At 46.1% G+C, this 22,039-nt stretch overlaps 1 protein-coding gene across 1 annotated transcript in view; it reads left to right on the forward strand.

Moving 5' to 3' along the window:
• Positions 1-150: 150 nt before the first annotated feature.
• The window catches only part of epha5 (EPH receptor A5), a gene marked incomplete at both ends in the record, with an annotated part of 148,529 nt that continues 126,640 nt past the window's right edge, over positions 151-22,039 (forward strand). Inside the window, 2 exons of the mRNA XM_080743548.1 lie at positions 151-259; positions 9,782-9,846. Coding sequence (XP_080599674.1) covers positions 151-259; positions 9,782-9,846 — 174 coding nt within the window. The remainder of the gene's footprint in view (positions 260-9,781; positions 9,847-22,039) is intronic.

The raw sequence follows: 22,039 nt of genomic DNA on the forward strand, positions 1-22,039 counted from the left end.
CGAGCGGGGACAAAAGCGACGCCGATGATCTCTTCATTCATCACTGCGTTCCATGCCGCTGCCGAGCCACAGCTACTGTCGATTATGTTTGTGATGCTTGTTTAGGATATTTGTGTTCCTTTATTTCTATTTTATTTTTCTTGATGAGCCATGCGGGGTGGATGGAGTTGTATTGGGGTATTCGGGGCATCATCGTGGACGTGGATTTGGAGTCTAGCTGTCCTCCTCAGTGGAGCGTGGTGCATCCCCGCGAACCAAGGTAAACGCAGACCTGTATAAATATATAGCCGTTATACTACGAAGGTGTCGCACGCGTTGTGAGCTTTGTTTAAGAACGGCTACTTTCGGCGAGCGACACGGAATGAATGACTTGAACTGGATTACTCGCACATCAAGTAGTAGGCTATATAGACTACACACGTGTGAATGGCAGGGGGGCTCTTTTTGGAGGGGGGTTCGATCCCGTTTGGCACGGTCAAGTTCAAGTCTGGCAGGAGGATTTGGCCGACGGACAGCGTTTGACAGTGCAGTTGTTAGTCGATAAGACAGCAGATAATTAACGATGACAGCTGTAAACTGTTAGTTTGATTTACCGTTTTGTGTCCCAGTAGGCTAGAGCAGACTAATAAAAAAAAAGATAATAACCTTTGGCTTTGTACATTGAGTCATTTGAGTACCACGATAATGACTTCACTAGAGTTGCACCACTTCTTTGAATGAAACACGATTCCAAGCCTGTTTAAAATAGTTGCCATTAAGCTAAAACCATTTGGCAATAAAACCCTCACCATGAAATAACTCGCCCTACATTATTTCATTTTATTGCATTGCATTTCTTGGCATTTATGTAGGCTAGTGTCACTGTAAGTGTTAATAACAAGTGTTTTATTGTTGAATGAAAAAGAAAAGAAAAACGGGGGGAAACCTCTGTCGGCTGATATAGGCTATCAAGTGGGAAACTTCCAACTAAAAGACTATAGGTTCTTGTTTTAATGTAACAATTTGAGCGTATACAACCAACTCCATGGCCCCTGGTGTGCCTAAACGTGTTGTCACCATCTCTGATAATAAAACACGCCATGAACAGTAGCCTATATCCCACCACGCTGACGGGAAGAGGCTCCCTTTCCCACAGCCATTGTCCCCGGAATCAACAGCATTTAAATGGCCTGAAATGAATGCATTGTTCAAGGCTCTGCTATCCGGGCAAGGGCGACATGCATCATACCGTGTGGTTATCATAACATGGCAGATTTATGCTTTGACTCAGTGTTCACATTATTGTTCACTTAGCGCACAGGATTGATCTGGCTGCACCATAAAATCCTATAGGTCTTAATTTAACTATCTGAGACTGTGCACATGTAACCAAATGGACCCATGGTTAAATTTGTAGGCTACACAGTCTCAGTTACAGATTGATAAATGATGAACACTGGGGATTTTAATGTGTAGCCATTTAATCTTCTTGGGGAAAGAGTGTGAGATTGCAGCACTCATATACTGAAGGACTAATAGGTCATCATTATTGCAGAGAGGAAAAAAGACTGCAAAAATCCGTGCCAGTTTATCAAGCCTGTGCGCACACCATCATTAAGTGGAAACTACAGCACCAAATCTCTTAATGACTTTAGGTTAGTAGTACAGTGCCAAATGATATAAAAAATGGGACAGTAAGACTATAAGCATAGCCTACCAATCACAACCACTAAAACATCTTAGAAATTATCCTTAGAAATGTAACAGGCTGTAGTGGACTGAAATATGCTTGCATGGACTGAAATATGCCAATGGTTGGCCCTCGGACAGAATGTCTATATAGCCTACTATGTCTAGACTAGAGTAATTAGTGTGCACTATGCATGCCCACACACACACACACACACACACACACACACACACACACACACACACACACACACACACACACACACACACACACACACACACACATTGGGAGAATAATGTCTTGGGAAACAATCGCTTTTAAGGTGATGATGGGATTTGTGCCTCTTAAAAGACATGTAGCTCCTCTGGGCTGCCTCTGTGATGCTGATGTGTTGAACAGTGAATGTTTTATAACTGGAAGTCAGTGTGACTTCATTGGATGGCAGGAAGCTGGACCACCAAGCATTTATAGGTACTAGAGGTGTGCGCCCCCTTTGCCTGCTTTTCCCTGTTTTATAGTAACATATTATGTTGTCACGTGAACCTTGACCAATCATGGAGATCTGGAGATTGCTTATTTATAATGTGGTTGGACGAAATTTCATGTCATGTGAAGCTCACCAATCCTCAAGCTATATCGGACATAATTATGCCCATTTATGCCAGTCTGATTGGCTATGGGCGCAAACACAGACTCACAGATACTGTTTCTCGAATTTATATAGATAGATAATAATTTATATATATATATATATATATATATATATATATATTATTTTCACTCATTATTTGTCCATGCATGGGGGAGGAAAGAGAGTAGGGTTGGACAGATACAAACATAGTCAAATCCTCAGTATTCAATTAAAGTGGAAACTCAAACCCAACATTCTTTTACCACTAAGACATCCCATGCCCGCTTGGGCTGGGAAGATATTGTCCTATGAACCTCAGGAAATAGCCTACTTGTGTGTCTGTTCTTACCCGAGCACCTTTCTCAGTGGAAGAGCATGCGAGGCCACCTCCAACCATGCAGTGCAGATGTTATATTGCAGATTGGTTTAAAAAAAAGTTGTGGATTGCAAATTTAACTACACTACAGTTCCCATTTGGTTACATTTGACCCTACGTCTCATTGACTTGTTACAAATGGATACATTAACGCTGAGGATTTTGCTGTGTGGCCTCCACATGTATATACACACAGCCACAGGGCTTCTGGACATGTGATTTTGAACCGTTTCGTGACTTCTCTATAGGTCTTGTGTGTTCATTCTGTCCTATACATTTGACATTAGCACAGCAATAGAGATAGGAGAATAATATAGAATGCGACTTCCTCCAGCAGGTGTTCGCAATTTTCAATGCCACAGACCCTATACTAGCCATAGCCTCTGCCTGTGGCTGCGGCCCCCCCATCCCTTAAAAAGGTGAATTGCTTTTGAATTGAAATTAAATTGTATAAAGGGTTAGGGTTATAAATAAAATGCGGCCCCCGCTTTGATAAGCACCACCGTGCAGCACACCTCGTTCAACAACACACACTGGCCAGGGAGCCTATGTTAACAAAAGGGAGCCTAATCACTGTGTAGCGCACAGAACTGTGGGGGAGTGAAGGCCCCGTTTGAAGTAACCGTTATTGAATAGTCTCTTACTGTGCTATGATATAGCAGTCTAATAACGCAGTTCTGCAGTTTGCTTGAGACATCCTTGAGGAACCACAGGGGACTTTAGCCCTCGCTGCAAAACAGTGTCAACCTCTTAAGTTCCATTTTTATACTCGTAAGTTAAATGAACACACGGATATTTGCACTGCACAAACTATTTAGCCTACATTTTGTTTCAACGTACATTGGAAGTTGGAACACATGCTTTTACCCCCCTTTTTTGAGCGGTGCTAGCCTAATACGTGTGTATGTAAATGAAAAATGGACAGTGTATCAAATACTTTTCTGATTGGACAATATAATGATAATGAATAATAACTAGAAAGATGCAATTCTGGGAAATTACAATGTTAATATTAGAGTATATGTCTTTTGTGTCTTTAATATTGGCAAACCCGCATAGACAATAATGTACAGTATTGTGTTGAAGATTAATATCATGTTGTTTTATATAGGCTACTGTTCCTGACTTCACTGTAGAATCCTGACATTAGAAACTCGGCATTGTATCTAACCAAATTGAGCCATCATTTGGATACATTTACAGTATACACTCTCAGAGTTGAATTAACACTCCAGGAGTGTTAATTGTTAGTGAGTGTTTTAGTGTGAAATGAGTTGAGAACCATGTGTGTGTTCATACCTCATAGATAAATAAATCTCTATTGATCCCACGAGGGAAGCGTTGTCACGGCAGTACCGCAGTGTGTATATTTAGTACATTCTTCTATTTGTTAGTACTTGTCTTTAAAATCTGTGCCACTACACAGCGTTTCCTGGTGTCTCGCGGCAGGAGGCACACTGTAAGTCCTCAGTTTTCATTTAACTCGGGAGCGTAAAAATGGACCCAGAAGTGGACCAGGCGGTCCATTTGGGGAACGGTGCACAGCAGACAGTAAGCAGTGACGGTGACAATTAATGGCAGCAACATGGGGAGTTCTTGACCCAACTGTGAGAAAGAAAGTGTCTGTGTGTGCGTGTGTGTGCGTGTGTGTGCGTGTGTGTGCGTGTGTGTGTGTGTGTGTGTGTGTGTGTGCGTGTGTGCGTGTGCGTATGTGTGGCTGTGTGGCTGTGTGCGTGCGTGCGGTTGTGTGTGTGTGTGTGTGTGTGTGTGTGTGTGTGTGTGTGTGTGTGTGTGTGTCCCAATGTGTGTATCTGCCTGCCTGTCTGACTGAAAGAGGTTTGGAGCTTGCTTGCGAGATAGGCTACTTCAGTTACAGTTGTGTGTGTGTGTATGCCAATTTGTGGAGGTTTTATCTAAAGCAGGGGTCTTCAACAGGGGGTATGGGACCCTAGGGGGTCCTCAGAGGTACTACGGGGGGGGGGCAAATCTTTGTGTGATAGGATCATTCTTTTAAATGAACAACTTGAACCCTCGCATTCCTATTCTGAGGAGGACTTTAGCCAAAAATAGCAGATCTACAAGCTCTCAACGCCTCGCAGTGAGAGCTTGTAGATCGTCTATTTTTGGCAAATAACTTTGGTGTAGAGGTTAAAAAAGAGCAGACCAAGTACAGAGTGAAAAGTCAAATTTAGTAAGTAAACAATCAACGATTTAGGCAGTTAAATGTCTGAAAAAACACATTAACAAGAATCCAACATAGACTGATGAAAATGAAAGCATGTGGGGGATAGAAATATGAAATCCACGGTCAAAGTATTGCCACATATTATTCATTTATAAGTAGGACTGGTAAATTAATTTCACTTTAGGATCAGTGTAGGAACACTGCCTTTGGATGCAATGGTCCATTTTCACTGTTTCAGAGTTAAAGGAGCAATTCACCTATCCTCAACCTTACCGTCATATAATTGGTACTCCTCACTAATGGACATGTCCATGTCATTGGTAGGCAACTAGGCATGGTTTCTGAACACATGAGATCACCCCCGAGACACAGAAATGGTGCCATCGTATAATGAGCATTTGTGAGGACAAATGATACGAAGATGAGGTTGAAAATGGGCGACCTGCCCCTTTAAATGAGCACTCATGTACAACAGAAGAACGTAGTCCCCAAACCAAGACAGTGCTTTGACAGCAATTATACAATAGGTATTTGTTCTTTGACGAAGGTTATGTGAAACAGTGTTTCTGAGACAACCAAGTTCAGTGTCACATATTCTAATTGTATTTCTGCTGCTAACAAAGGACTGTTGGAGGAAATTCTGTGTCGCTAATTCATTGCCCTCCAGCAAATCAATCCCCGATTTAATTGATCAATGTATGAGCATCAAGAGCTTGCTTGACGCTGTGCCAAATGTCATGCATCTCAATTAGGGCCTGCTATTATCTCCCGTTGGTAAAAATGTCTGTCCAGCGGGATTGTGTGGAATGACTGGGCCCGCACACAGGGGAGTTTAAAACCTGGTGGTTTTGGTTGCCGACAGAGACAGACAAAATCCATGCAGTTCGGAGCAAGCCCATGTTTGATTAGAGAAACAAAGAGATGAACAGAGGAAAGGAGACATTAGGAACTAAGAGTCACTGAAGGAGGAGATACAAAGAAAAGGTTGATACTGCACACTGAACATTTCCTCATTGCTTTCATCAGTAGCAGGCAGGAAAACCTCTTAGACAAGATTATATTAGTGATCTGTCATGTGCTGGAACATTAACTCATCACAGCCACTGGTCAAATAATATTGTTGAATGGGTTTTGAATATAACAGTTGCTCCCGAGTCCTGGCTGATATTTTGCCAGGCAATGGATGGATACTACTGTTCGATCACTTGATCGTTCGTCATGGCAACAAAACAGACTTCTACTTTCTCAAGAGATTGGCCATAGCCACTTTATTTATGAAGATTAGCAATACACTGGCACAGGTTATTACAAAAAAATATATATATATATATATATATATATATATATATGTCACGGTTTGTTAGAGAAACAGTACGGTCGAGAAACGGAGCACTCGCCGTGCGGCACGGGGCGGAACAAACGGTCGCCACAACAACGTCCTCCAGGCGGAGCCGCTCGATTGTCCACGACATTGCAAGCGGCGCGAAGGCGCGAGTGGCCGCGAAGAGCGGGCCAGAGTTACGAAGCCGTGGTGAATGCAATCGTTATATTTATGCCCAGGCCGTAAGGCCTGGGCAAGCCCACGATAAACGCCCTGTCCAAGTGACTACAATGGAGCTAATGGCTAATGGCTAATGGCTAAACACTGCCGAGCTAGGCTAGTAAATAAAGAAAGAGAGTCGCAAACGAGTGACGTCAGCGCCTTCACTAGTGAATGTCTGTCGTCGCCATCTGGTGGTGATTGGTGTGTGGTGAACGACAAAACAAGCGCTCTTACAATGAACGTACTGAGTTACCCAAACATACTGTAACATATATATATATATATGTCATCGTTAGATAGAGAAACGGTGAGATAGAGAAACGGAGCGCTTGCCGTGCCGCACGGGGCGGAACAAGCGGTCGCCACAACAACGTCTTCCAGGCGGAGCCGCTCGATTGTCCACGACATTGCAAGCGGCGCGAAGGCCAGCGGACCTTGGTCCTGCTCTTCGCCCCCCGAGCGCCGCAGGCGCGAGTGGCCGCGAAGAGCGGGCCGGCCGCGCGAGTTACGAAGCCGTGGTGAATGCAAGCCTTACGGCTTGCCCAAGCCGTAAGGCCTGGGCAAGCCCACGATAAACGCCCTGTCCAAGTGACTACAATGGAGCTAATGGCTAAGCTAGGCTAGGCTAGGCTAGCCTAGGCTAGGCTAGGCTAGGCTAGGCTAGGCTAGGCTAGTAAATAAAGAAAGAGAGTCGCAAACGAGTGACGTCAGCGCCTTCACTATTGAATGGCTGCGTCGCCATCTGGTGGTGATTAGTGTGTGGTGAACGACAAAACGAGCACTCTTACCTCAGTCTCACTGAGTTACCCAAAATGACTGTAACATATATATATATATATATATATATATATATAGAGAGAGAGAGAGAGAGAGAGAGAGAGAGAGAGAGAGAGAGAGAGCGCACCCCTATGCATTAACCACTTGAACCCAGGCGTGTCGTTGCCAGGATTTTATCTGAAGCAAACACGGAAGTCAAAGTTCCTATGATTGGCCGCTAGTTGCGCTGTTTTCCCCCCGCGAGGTACCAAAAAGAATTTGTCTACATTGGACCCTATTCGTCTTCCCCTTTGATTTTCTAACCTTAATAAATGTTGTCATAAATACTTTATGGTTCCTGTCGCTAGTGAAAAACTCCCTTTCAATCACCATGATATGCGTTTTGAGCAAATATGGTCCCATTTATGTTAAACTTGATGATAGATTTGCGGGGGCGGGGGGGGGGGGGGAGGAGCTGATACCAGCCGGCTGTGTTCTTCTTCATGTGCTGTATTTCGGGAGGCTCCGACCACATTCTCCCATGTATCCCTGCGATTCCACGTGACCGTTGGCAGCCAATAGCATTCCTTATGATTCCTGGGGTACCTTTCAAACAATGATGGCGTCACCCATACAAGGGACAAGAAAACCTCATTTACACTGCATAGAAAGCAATGGTGTCGCGCCGTCCATATTTTTCTACAGTCTATGCTTGAACCCTCTAGAACAGTGTTTCTCAAATGGGGGTATGTGTACCCCTAGGGTTACGCAGTAATTGGAACTAGACTTTTGATGTTTATTTTTCTAAGCGAAATGCTGTAGTCAGGGGAAGGGGGTACTCAGTTTTAGAAATCAGTATAAGGGGGTACCTCAGTCTAAAAAGTTGGAGAACCACTGCTCTAGAACAGTTAGAACTTAAGTTGGACACCAAATCTCTTCGCCAAAGAATAGCAAAGTTCAACAGTGAGCTTGTACTGTAGAAGTTCCCCCCAGAATCTGCACAATGGCGTTGGAAGTTGTTAAAGGTTTGACATTGTGTATTATGTCTGATTTAAGCCACTTGTTCCACAGTTAATGATAATGAGAATGGAGATTGTAACCTTGTTTAAAAGGGGTTTGATGTTCACTGATAGACGGAGAGAGGTAACCTACCCTTCATGATCTAGTTCAGCATCACTTATCTGTTCTTTATGGCCTAATTAGATGTCTAATCACCTCCTAAGGACATATTTTATTAATCTCTGTAGAGCAGGCGAGACACATTGAGAAGACCAGCCGTGTGTATGTGTGTGCACACCCACGTGTGTGTGTGTGGGTTCATCCATGCTTGTGTACTTGCATGTGTGAATGTGTTGGAGGTGTGTGCGTGCATGCGTGTGTGCGTGCGTGCGTGCGTGCGTGCGTGCGTGCGTGCGTGCGTGCGTTGGTTGGAGCAGTCTCAGGGTGTGTGTTTGTTTGTTTTATGTGTGCATGTAAAGAGTGACAAATTCAAAGCACCTGTCACTCAACAAGTACTGTACAACTAAATTAATTGGTTCCATTTGTACTCTCTTCAGAGTTACTATACTGAGTGTGTGTGTGTCTGTCTGTCTGTCTGTCTGTCTGTCTGTCTGTCTGTCTGTCTGTCTGTCTGTCTGTCTGTCTGTCTGTCTGTCTGTGTGCTTGGCTATTGACAAAGTGGGAGAAGCTGATAATGTACAACATCACATATTTTACAACACAGCTTATCAGGGTTCAAATGGTACCAAGAGTATTGTAAACAACAGCTGGTGTGCTTGGATATCAAAGACATTTATGAGGTTCTTTGGTCTGCTGTGGTTGATTAGCCAAATGGCATACACGTTGTTTTAATTGGGGGTATAGGGTTGCAAAACGTGTGCGCAGATCTCCAAAAAACGAATTCCCTGGCATTTGCAATGACATTTAAACAAACCTTACTCTAACAGTATAGCAAAAACCAAAACAAGGTTTGAGTTAATGATATTCATAAATTACAATACTGTATATTGTGGACCTTTGTTTGAGTATAGCAAAAACCAAAGGTGAAATCTCAATATTTCGATGTCCCATTAGTCCGACTAAGGGTTAGGGTTAAGTTGTAGGGTTAGGTTTAGGCATAGTTTTACTGAGGTTATGGTAAGGGTTAGGTTTAGGCTTAGTAGCATTCACCAGCGTCGGCAGGTTAGCATTTCGCCGGGTTAGCATTCACCATCGCCGGACGAATGTGACGCCAAACTATCAAACGTCATAATAACACTACGCTCTGTTCATCATAAATTACAGTACATTGTATAGTATATCGTCGTTGTCGGGTGGAAACCTTGTATGTCCAAAACCGTTGGTTTTTCATTAATCATTTTAAAAATGATTTAAACTAGTGAAAACTGCTGATCTACAAGCACACAACGCCTCGCGGTGTGAGGCGTTGTGTGCTTGTAGATCTGCTGTTTTCACTACTTTTGTGCGACAGCCTTGTATGATGAAGCAGGGCTTGACTTTGAGAAAGAACGTACAAATTTGAAACTTGGAGATACAAGGTTTCCACCCGACAACGACGATATAGTATATAACATTTTTTTCCAACTCAAAATAACGACCCACAATTGTGTGTGTTTCCACAGTGAACCTACTGGACTCTCGCTCCGTGGCCGGGGACCTGGGCTGGGTTGCGTACCCAAAGAATGGGGTGAGTCTCCGTTCCTCTTCTTACTTCAGACTGGTACCAAGTTTGCAGAGTACAGGAGGCCAGGGGCACGGCGGTGCAGGGGTAAAGTTCCTGCCCACCACCGTGGAGAGACCAGGTGGTGGGCATTGATTTGATTCCTCCACGGCGCCTCGGGGCTGGCTGGGTGCTCCAACAAACACAATTGGCCGTGTTCACGGGTGGGAAGAAGCCAGCAGGGGAAGGTGACTCCTAGAGGTTGGTCAGGGGCGAGGTTATTTATTTATTTATATACTAAAAGTAAAGTGCTCGAAGTACTTTAAGTAGGTAGGTTATATACTTCTGTTATGATAAATTTAGCTTGTGGGTATATAGAGCAACGTGACGATGATAGTTATAATGTTGACGGTATTCAACATCTCACACAGGTGTGTGTGTGCGCGCGCACACACACACACACACACACGCACACACACGCACGCACGCACACACACACACACACACACACACACACACACACACACACACACACACACATCCACACAGCCCCTAAGACTTTATATCCTGCATCGCGCAAATGTTAATGCACTGCATTTTTTGTAAACAGCGGGAACAAATGTATTGTTCTGTTGTTGCTTTGTTGCTATTCCTCGCTATCTTTTCTTGCTGCTACAAGGTCAGACATGAGCTGAAACCCAATCATTTTAAATACTTGTATGGTATAATGGGACGAAACGATCTTGAATGTTGAGTCTCCATTGTCCAGCAAGGTAATAAAGAGGTGATGAGATGAAAGGTGGCGGGGAGAGGAGAGGAGAGGGTGAGTGGGGGGCAGGGTGGGGAGAGGAGAGGAGAGGAGAGGAGAGGAGAGGAGGGTTGATGGTAGAAAGGAGAATAAAGGGCAGTTCACTATCAAGGATCACACCACCACACAATATGAGTTTAGCGAAATGTATCAACGAAAATAAGAAACGATGAACAAAACTATGAACAAACGAACAAGCGAACGAAGCGAAGATGAGCCACGATGGGTCCTGGTCATCCAGACTGGTCATCCTGGTTGTCTCTAAGCCGAGGTGGGGAAGCTTCAGGGATCCGCCGTGGCTCCCGCCACCCAGTCACAACAAACTCCCCTCAGGGCCTTATAAAAAGGAAAGGTTAGAGAGATGGGGTAGGACTATAGGAAATATAGGGAGGAGGGAAGTGAGACCAGAGGGAGAAGAATGAGTTAAGTGAGCATTTATACCGTAGGTGTGGGGAGGTGGCTTGATAGGAGGTGGAGGTAGCTGTATTGGAGCTCCTGAACTTCTGCTAGGAGTTCCATGTGAGGAGGAGAGAAAAGAAGGGAGAGGAGTGCAGCAGCCGCATGATGGCAAAAAGAGTTGGAGAGGGCAGGAGAGGACACTTGAGGAGGGAAGAAAGGGGGCGGCCAAGAGAGGAGAGGAGTGGAAGGGTCACGCTTAATTTATACTTTACGGCAGGGTTGTGTGTGCCGAAAATAGCAAATATACTGGATGTAACTTTGTAAATATCCTTAAACTGCTGTGCTGCCTCCGGGCGACTGATTTTCCCCCTTGGGATAATAAAGGTATCTATCTATACTATATATAGCACAACCTCACAATGCGTCCCATTGCAACGCATTGGGATTTGGTAGATCTGCTGTTTTCCAGAGACTGAAGTGAAGAGTGGAGGGAATTACCTTATTGAGACGTTGTGACATTACACCCCCCAAAGAAACCCCTCTCCGGTCCGGGCCAAAGTTCATTTCCATTTCCCAGAACCTTCAGGTTGTTATTAGCAGGCAAATTGAATTCATGAATAAGGCATTGGTTATTCAGCCTGGAATATCTTATTCTCAAGCCGTGAATTGAATTTCCACTTAAAAAAGTATTCCCTGTGCGATGGCTAATTAGGGAATCATTATCCAGAATAGGAATAATGGAGGTTGTTCACACCATCTAATGTGGATTTTATTTTTGATGGAAAGGGTCATAAAGTGTGTGTGTGTGTGTGTGTGTGTGTGTGTGTGTGTGTGTGTGTGTGTGTGTGTGTGTGTGTGTGTGTGTGTGTGTGTGTGTGTGTGTGTGTGTGTGTACACACACACACACACACACACACACACACACACACACACATATATATATATATTGTGGCGACTGAACCCAAACCAAGGCACAAGAGAGCAAAGACAGTGTTGCCAACTCGGGCATTTATTGAACAGTTCTTATTTTACAACAGCATTGTAAGGCAACGTAGCATGAATGAACAACATAAATGTGAATAACTGAAATTGTCTTTTAATAAATCAACACAAGGTTTTCCCGGGACGGGGCTGTCGTTTCTCCTCTTCGTGGGGCGGCCAGGGGGGGTAGGTAAGAGCTACTTTAAAGGGGTTTCCCTCCACAGGAAACAGGCGAGTATAATTCCATTGTATAGTCTCTCTTCCCCACCGGCGCTAGGTGAGTATAGTTCCTCTCTACAGGTGACAGGTAAAGTATTTCTTTCCCATAGGTAATAGGTGAGTATAGTTCTTTTCCACAGGTGACAGGTAATAGGTGAGTATAGTTCTTTTCCACAGGTGACAGGTAATAGGTGAGTAGGTGCCCGCTCTTACACAAATCCGTCTAATTCTCTATCTTCTAAATAAAATGAACACGGGGTATAATGGGCCTGGGGCCAGAGAATTTCCGGATACTAGTAAGGTTTTAAGGGAAGTGAGATATACTCAACAAAATAGGAATAGGGGTGGCTCGCTGGGGGTCCGGAAGGTAAGGCTGTGGTCTCCTTTTCCAGGTCCTTCTCCTCAGCTCGCCGAGTACACACTCTCCAGTGATAGGTACACACTCCACAGTGAGTCAGGTTTGCGCTCCTCATTGATCCAGGTACACACTCCTCAGTGTCAGTCCGCTCCCAGTCCATGCCTAGAAGTAATGAGTAGAAGGAACATTACTATAATGCACTTTACACAGTAACATGCGGTGGAGAGGGAAATATGGTGGCTCTTACCGCCTGTCTGCCCATGATCAGCTTGTCAGAGACTCCCAGCACAGACTGAAGGGGAGAGCGAGCTCAGTACTTATGCACCCCTGTGTTGGGTGGGGCCCACAGGTGCATACGCTTGTGCCTGATGAAGCGTGTGGGCCGGCAGGTAACGCCCGTCAATCACTTGGCCCACACAGTGTGTTGGTCTGCTAGGGCTCGCTCTCCCATCCAGGGTGCGCTTCTCTGACATGCAGGGCCTACCTGGCGGGCGGTGTCCGAACGAACCACCACACATCCCCCCCCTTAAGTTTGCTACTGGTTCGCAAACTTGCCGCTCTTCCTCATAGAGCCTGGACAGGGCATCGGCATGGGGAATATCCTTCCCTGGTTTATGCTCCACCTCAAAGTTGTAATCCTGCAACTCCAGAAACCAACGTGTTATTCTCTTATTAGTGTCCTTACTTTTAGCCATCCATTTCAATGGTGCGTGGTCCGTTATGAGAGTGAAACGCCTTCCCCACAAATAATAGCGTAGGTGGTGTATGGCCCACTTAATAGCAAGAGCCTCTTTCTCTATCGTTGCATAATTAAGTTCATGCTTTAAGAGCTTTCTGCTAATGAAGACTATTGGGTGCTCTTCGTCATCAATGACTTGCGAGAGCACGGCCCCGAGGCCTGTGTTCGAGGCGTCGGTGTGGAGTAGAAAATTCTTACCGAAGTCCGGGGTTTTTAGGACCGGCTCATCGCAGAGCTTCAGTTTGAGGCCTCGGAACACGGCCTCGGTCTCCTCTGTCCAGCGCAGCATATTGGGCCGACTTTGTCGGGTCATCTCGTACAAGGGAGCTGCAAGGGTAGCATAGTTATTTATGAACTTGTTATAGTAGGACATGATTCCCAAGAATGACTTTAACTGCTTCTTGCTGACGGGTTTGGGCCATTCGCGTATACGCTCCACTTTGCGTAATTGGGGTTTTACGCACCCGCGCCCAATAGTGAAACCCAAATATTCGGCCTCATACAGACCTATTCGGCACTTCTTGGCGTTGGCGGTCAGACCCGCTCGTCGGAGAGCTCCCAGGACTGCTTCGATGTGATGGAGGTGATTCTCCCAGGTGCTGCTGTGGATCACAATGTCATCTAAATATGCGGCGGCATAGAGATGATGGGGCCTTAATACTCGGTCCATGAGTCTCTGAAAGGTTGCGGGGGCACCGTGTACCCCGAACGGTAAGACAGTATATTGGAACAGCCCTTCAGGGGTAGAGAAGGCTGTTTTCTCTTTGGTTTCTTTTGTAAGGGGCACTTGCCAATAGCCTTTTGTCAAATCGAGGGTGCTTACAAATCGAGCGGGGCCCAGCCGCTCGATTAATTCATCTACCCGGGGCATGGGGTAAGCATCAAAATTTGAAATCTCATTTAATTTACGGAAATCATTGCAGAACCGGATTGTGCCGTCCGGCTTGGGGACCAGCACAATGGGACTCGACCAGGCACTGTGTGACTCCTCTATAATTCCCAGTTGTAGCATATTTGTTACCTCCTCTTTTACAGCTCCTCGCCGGGCCTCTGGGATACGGTACGGACGTTGTCTCACTATTTTCCCCGGGGTTGTTTGGATGTCGTGCGCAATAGCGTGGGTACGGCCCGGCAGTTCTGAGAACCGGTCCGCATTCCTGCTCAGAAGCTCACGTATATCTTGCGCCTGAGCTGGGGACAGTTCCTCTCCAATAGGGACTGGAGGCGGGTTCTGAGAGGAGAGAGTGGTTAGTAGGGCCGGGAGAGCGACAGGAGGCACAACGTGCCACTTTTTCAGCAGATTAATATGGTAAATTTGCATAGTTTTCCGCCGCCCTATTTGGCGCACGCGGTAGTTGACCGGGCCCAGTTTCTCCATAATTTCGTATGGCCCTTGCCATTTTGCGAGAAATTTACATTCGCTCGTGGGAATGAGCACCAGCACTTTTTCGCCCACCTCAAAGCTCCGCAGCGTGGCGCCTCGGTTGTACACCCTGCACTGGGCGCGCTGCGCTTGTTCCATGTGTTCACGAACGAGCGGCCAGATCTTCTTGGCTCTCTCCTGTAATTGTTCAACATGGTCAATGACAGAACGATGTGGGGAAGGTTGGCTTTCCCATGTTTCCTTTGCTATATCCAACAGCCCCCGTGGCTGCCGTCCATATAGCAATTCAAACGGGGAGTACCCCGTAGACGCTTGAGGCACCTCCCGTATGGCGAACAACACCAGCGGAATCAAGCGATCCCAATCTTTGCCATCTATATCTATCAACTTTTTTAACATCTGCTTTAAACTTTTATTAAAGCGTTCCACTAATCCGTCCGATTGCGGGTGAAAGATAGAGGTCTTTATTTTATCTATTTTAAGCCATTTATAGAGTTCGGTGATGACGCGAGACATGAAACATGTGCCTTGATCCGATAAAATGGCATCGGCTATTCCGACCCGGCTGAATAGCATGAAGAGCTCGTGCGCCACTGCTCTGGCTGTAGCGGCTCTCAGGGGTATTGCCTCGGGGTACCGAGTTGCATAGTCTAGTATTACCAATATATATTTGTGTCCCCGAGCCGATTTGGGGAGGGGGCCGACTATATCCATACCAATGCGGCTGAATGGGGTGGAAATGATAGGCATAGGTATGAGAGGGTTACGTTGGAAAGGACGGGGTGCGGTGAGCTGGCATACACCGCAGCCTTTGCAGAAGTCCTCTACTGCTCGTTTTATGCCTGGCCAATAAAACCGTGCATTGATGCGATCGGTGGTTTTCTTCACGCCCAGGTGCGCCCCCAGCTGGTGCGTGTGGGCCAAATACAATACTCTGGTGACATATTCTTTTGGCACGAGCAGCTGTTCTATCACGTCCCCAGTGTTGTTCCGCCACCCTCTATACAGTAAATCCCTCCGCACAAAGAAATAGGGGGAAATTAATTCACTCACCCCTTCACATAGTTTCCCATCAATCGCGCTGACGTTCCTCCGAGCATTTTCCAGGTTCGGATCGTTCCACTGTTGTGTGGCGAAGTCCCCTCTGAGCGGAGAGCTCTCATCCTCCTCTTCGGGGAAGTCAGGCCACGCCACCGGCTCTGGCTCTTCTGACGAGGTGCCCCGCGGCGCTTCCTCCGCCTCGGGTGCATCTCCCTGCAGCTCCTCGTCTGGAGAGGGTTCGCTCTCTGGTCCCTCTGAGTCGGCGCGGAAGACCGGGCACGCGGGCAATGAGTTCCTCCAACGGGGGCCCGGCCGGATCTTTCTTCTTCGCCACGGCCGCGGCGGTCCTCTGCCCCCCGGGTTCCAATGTCTCTCAAACAGCACACAGTCCGTGCCGATGAGCAGTGGGACCGGTAGGTTAGGTACAATTCCAGCTTCCACTTCGACATCTCCTTTGGTGGATTGGACGCGTATCAGCGTCGTTGGGTAGGAGCGCACATCCCCATGCATACAGCTGACCGGCATACGGCTGGAGGTGGGACGCCCGGCATGCTCAGCGTGTACCAGCGTGACGACGCTCCCCGAGTCGAGAAGAGCCTGGGTGTCCACTCCGTCAATTCTCACCGGCAGGTTGGAGTGGCGCCGCCGCTGGCTCCCGGAGTGAAGGCAGGGGCGTCGGCCGTCGGAGGCGGCGGTGGCGGATGGCATGGATGGCAGGACCATGCGATATGATATGATCCGCTTTCCCGCAGACGTAGCACCGGCGTGATGTCTGCGGTTGGCTTCGGGCAGTCCGCTCTGTGGCGGCTCGTCTCGTAGTAGTAGGCGACAGGGGAGTAGCCGGAGGCCGCGAGCGGTCCCGGTTGTAACGTGCCTCCCCCGTCCCTCTGGGAATCTCTGACTTTGTGCTTCTCATCATCTCTGTACTCACTTGGTGATTTTCCAGGAGCGCAACCAGGGCCTCCACGGAATTTGGGCTCACCTGTGAGGCATAGCGGCGGGCATCAGGCGGCAGGGAACGTATACATTTGTCTATGACAATTCTCTCAATCAGTGGCGGGTCACCGGCCGTAGTCAGCCACCCATGAGTTAGGCGGAGGAGAGCGGCTATTTGGGGCCGAGGCGGCAGCGCCGCTTGCATGTTCCACCCATGGAAGCGCTGGGCTCGGGCCGGCATACTATAACCTTGACTAGCCAAGATAGCTGCTTTCAGGCGCCTATATTCACGGGCCTCTGCCAGGGGTAGGTCACGGCACACACGTTGGGCTTCTCCTGAGAGGAAAGGAGCGATGATGCTGCCCCAGTCGGGGACGGGCCATCGTTCCCGGGCCGCGGTGCGCTCGAACACCTCCAGGAAGGCTTCAATATCATCATCGGGGGACAGTTTCGTTAACACTTCTCCAGGCGAACGTGTGGGATTAACGTTTTGGTCAATTTGGATTTTCTCTATTAATTTAGTCACCGCTTGCTGTAATTCGGCCTGGCTCTGTAACAGAGCGTCTAGGGCCGGTGTGGTTGTCATATTGCGTCTAGGTGAGGTTCAGTACCCGTATTCTGCACACCATGTGTGGCGACTGAACCCAAACCAAGGCACAAGAGAGCAAAGACAGTGTTGCCAACTCGGGCATTTATTGAACAGTTCTTATTTTACAACAGCATTGTAAGGCAACGTAGCATGAATGAACAACATAAATGTGAATAACTGAAATTGTCTTTTAATAAATCAACACAAGGTTTTCCCGGGACGGGGCTGTCGTTTCTCCTCTTCGTGGGGCGGCCAGGGGGGGTAGGTAAGAGTTACTTTAAAGGGGTTTCCCTCCACAGGAAACAGGCGAGTATAATTCCATTGTATAGTCTCTCTTCCCCACCGGCGCTAGGTGAGTATAGTTCCTCTCTACAGGTGACAGGTAAAGTATTTCTTTCCCATAGGTAATAGGTGAGTATAGTTCTTTTCCACAGGTGACAGGTAATAGGTGAGTATAGTTCTTTTCCACAGGTGACAGGTAATAGGTGAGTAGGTGCCCGCTCTTACACAAATCCGTCTAATTCTCTATCTTCTAAATAAAATGAACACGGGGTATAATGGGCCTGGGGCCAGAGAATTTCCGGACACTAGTAAGGTTTTAAGGGAAGTGAGATATACTCAACAAAATAGGAATAGGGGTGGCTCGCTGGGGGTCCGGAAGGTAAGGCTGTGGTCTCCTTTTCCAGGTCCTTCTCCTCAGCTCGCCGAGTACACACTCTCCAGTGATAGGTACACACTCCACAGTGAGTCAGGTTTGCGCTCCTCATTGATCCAGGTACACACTCCTCAGTGTCAGTCCGCTCCCAGTCCATGCCTAGAAGTAATGAGTAGAAGGAACATTACTATAATGCACTTTACACAGTAACATGCGGTGGAGAGGGAAATATGGTGGCTCTTACCGCCTGTCTGCCCATGATCAGCTTGTCAGAGACTCCCAGCACAGACTGAAGGGGAGAGCGAGCTCAGTACTTATGCACCCCTGTGTTGGGTGGGGCCCACAGGTGCATACGCTTGTGCCTGATGAAGCGTGTGGGCCGGCAGGTAACGCCCGTCAATCACTTGGCCCACACAGTGTGTTGGTCTGCTAGGGCTCGCTCTCCCATCCAGGGTGCGCTTCTCTGACATGCAGGGCCTACCTGGCGGGCGGTGTCCGAACGAACCACCACAATATATATATATATATATATATATATATATATATATATATATATATATATCGTCACTGTCGGGCACAAACCTCGTATCTCCAAGTTTCAAATTTGTACTTTTTTTCACCAAGCAAAGCCCTGCTTCATCATATACAAGGCTGTTGCACAAATGTAGTGAAAACAGCCGATCTACAAGCACACAACGCCTCGCACCGCGAGGCGTTGTGTGCTTGTAGATCTGCTATTTTCACTAGTTTAGTTCATTTTTAAAATGATAAATACAAAACGAACCGTCTTGGACATACAAGGTTTCCACCTGACAACGACGATATACTGTATATATACTGTATATACAGTATATATATATATACAGTATATGCACACGCACAGATACACAAAATAATTAGTTGGCCTTCTCTCTCTTCCCTAGCCCCTGCTTTCTCACTTTCTCTTCCCCCATCTATCTCTCCATCTTCCCCAGTCTCTAGCCACTGCTAGAGAGAGAGAGAGAGAGAGAGAGAGAGAGAGAGAGAGAGAGAGAGAGAGAGAGAGAGAGAGAGAGCAAAATAAAATGTAATTCCCTTTCATTCCCCCTTGGGTCATAACAAGGCCTCTGTTTTTAAATGGAGAATTAATTTGCCTTTTTCCTATCCATATGGAACAATCTCCCATACATACTATTCCTGTTGCACATCACTATAAGCTATACAGATACTGTGAGCGCTCAAACAATATGGCTGACCACAGCGCTTTTCAACTACACCCCTGTGTAGCGCTGTCACGGCCCGTACTCTGTTCCCTGTGTCTGTGTAGTCACTGGAGAGATAGTGCTGACGGAAGCAGCCCTATACAATCACATTAATGAAGACATGATTATGGTGTGTGTGCGTGTGTGTGTGTGTGTGTGTGTGTGTGTGTGTGTGTGTGTGTGTGTGTGTGTGTGTGTGTGTGTGTGTGTGTGTGTGTGTGTGTGTGTGTGTGTGTGTGTGTGTGTGTGTGTGTGTGTGTGTGTGTGTGTGTGTGTGTGTGTGTGTGTGTGTGTGTGTGATCATACTTTACATCTGTATGCATGCTGTATACGGCTGGAAGCAGGGATGAAACATGGGGGGGGGGGGGGAATAGGAAAAAAATAAAACACAATCCCAGCAGAAACGGATCATATATGGATCTGATAACGCACCGTTATCATCTAGTAATGTTTTATTCAGCTACAGTACAGAATGAGGTGTGTAGCTGGGTGTGTGTGTGTGTGTGTGTGTGTGTGTGTGTGTGTGTGTGTGTGTGTGTGTGTGTGTGTGTGTGTGTGTGTGTGTGTGTGTGTGTGTGTGTGTGTGTGTGTGTGTGTGTGTGTGTGTGTGTGTGTGTGTGTGTGTGTGTGTGTGTGTGTGTGTGTGTGTGTGTCCTCGTGCTTGTGTGTGAGGGGTCTGATTATTAACAAACATGTTTTCATTGTGTCTGACAGTGAAATCACGAAGAAGGAAATCCGTCAGTTTTTCCCATCTGTCCAACATTGTGTCGATGATTGTTATCATGTTTAATATTCATAAGGCAGGACTGCACAAGTATAGAGGACTGGCAATGGGTTTATGGACTCATGTGTTCTCTCCTTGTTCAACAAGATGACAGACATGCTGAAACACACACACACACACACACACAGCCTCACACATTCACTCTTGGCAGTAGCAGCAACGCTCTGATGCTAAATAAGACATTGAGGAAACACAGAAGTTCTTTTTAGGATCGTGTTCCAGATGGTTTGTTTCATCTCTCGTTTTCCACACACACCCCCACCCGGCACCGCACTCCACCCCGTTCCTCTCTCCTCACTTCTCCTTGTCTCGTCTCCACTCTCCACTGCTCTTATGTTGTCTTTCCCCTTCTCTTCTCTTCTCTTCTCTTCTCTTCTCTTCTCTTCTCTTCTCTTCTCTTCTCTTCTCTTCTCTTCTCTTCTCTTCTCCACAGTCTCTCCACAGAGCTCAGTCATCCCCCAGATTCTCCTCATCTCCCATCCCTCATCTTGTTTCTTTAATTTACTGCCATCACTCGTACTTATTCACCGTTTCAAAATCACTGCATGTTCCTTCTCTGTCCCCCTCTCTCATTCCTACTTTCCTTTTATTTGTCACTAGTCAAATCACTCCCCATCCCTATGTCTCTATTCCTCAGTGATCCACATGTGTTTGTTTTTCTCTGTATTTCTTTCCCAGGATACTGATTTAGTTTTTCTTTCTTTATTTTCTTTATTTTTTTTTGTTCAATACAGAACTTCCCAGTTTCCCAGACTTTCTCTCTCTCTCTAAAATGACTCAGTGTAGGCCTACCTTTTTCATAGTCAAACATAAAAGAGCACACAAATTTGCTGGCAAAAGGTTTTACTTCGGCACATGATTTAGACATCACGCCTCCGGTTCCAGTCTGGCCAGAGGGCTTCATCTACATCACAGGCTATGTTCTCCCTGTTGTGTATGTGTGTAGTGTTTGGACAACAAGGTGATGTGTAATTGACATCAGACCTGAATGTGTAGAGATTTGAATATTTGTGTGTTGTAAGTTGTTGCTTTGAGAAGTGGGTGCAACAACTGAACATTGTGTGTTGTTTTTAGACAAGGTGACGTGTAATTGATACAGAAGGAAAGTCAGAGTCTAATGCAGATAAGGGAGTATGAAGTAGTGTCAAATCGGGTCGAGCGATAGGTAGTCTACATGAAGTGAAGGTTTTGCAAATTGTGCCGATTTTTGTGTGTTAACAGTAGTGGAAAACTGTAATTCCCTCAATTCCTTCTTTTTTAGATTTTTTATCAATGTCAATCCATCTTTATCTCCATCACACAACAGTTTCTCTAAACCCCTCCTCTCAGAAGGAAGGGCAGTATTTAGATAAATATAACGACTGTCATCGTCATTGTATCATCACAATACAGTGTTGACTCACAGGTTCCCCATTTCCTTGTAGGTGTCCTCCCACAAAAAGGCATGCATGTTTGGAACATATTCTTACCTGTACCAAATGCAAAATGTGCTTTGCAATGAAATAGAATAAACTGTTTTGAGAATTTTGTGGTTATAAATTTACGCTGCAAAGCAGTTACTGCGTTATATTTGTGACGCTTGTAGTTTGACTCCCTGCTCACCATGCTGTCCATTGTGATGATCATGCTGTATTTGACATGTGATTTGTCATACCTAACACACATGTCATGATGTTTATCGTTATTGATTGAAGGTCTTCTGCTTATAGTGACATTTATTTTTCTTCATATCACCCAGCCCTATCTCTTATCATTTCCCCCATCCCTCTCTGTCATTACACCCCCCCCCCCCCCCCCCATAACTAAGTACATTTACTTAAGTACCATTTTGAGGTATTTGTACTTTACTTGAGTATTTCCAATTACCAATCCTTTTACTTCTACTCCACTACATCCCGGATCCAAATATTGTACTTTTACTCCACTACATTTATTTGAAAACTTAAGTTACTAGTTACTTTGCAGATATAAGTGATGATATTATAAAACATACATTAATCCGATTTAGCTATTTTATAACTAGGCTATTTGAAACTAGCCGATCTACAAGCTCACAACGCGTCGCGATGCTATTTTCAAACATTTT

This window comes from Nannobrachium achirus (assembly GCF_963921795.1).
Source record: "Nannobrachium achirus genome assembly, chromosome: 15".
Taxonomy (NCBI): Eukaryota; Metazoa; Chordata; class Actinopteri; order Myctophiformes; family Myctophidae; genus Nannobrachium; species Nannobrachium achirus.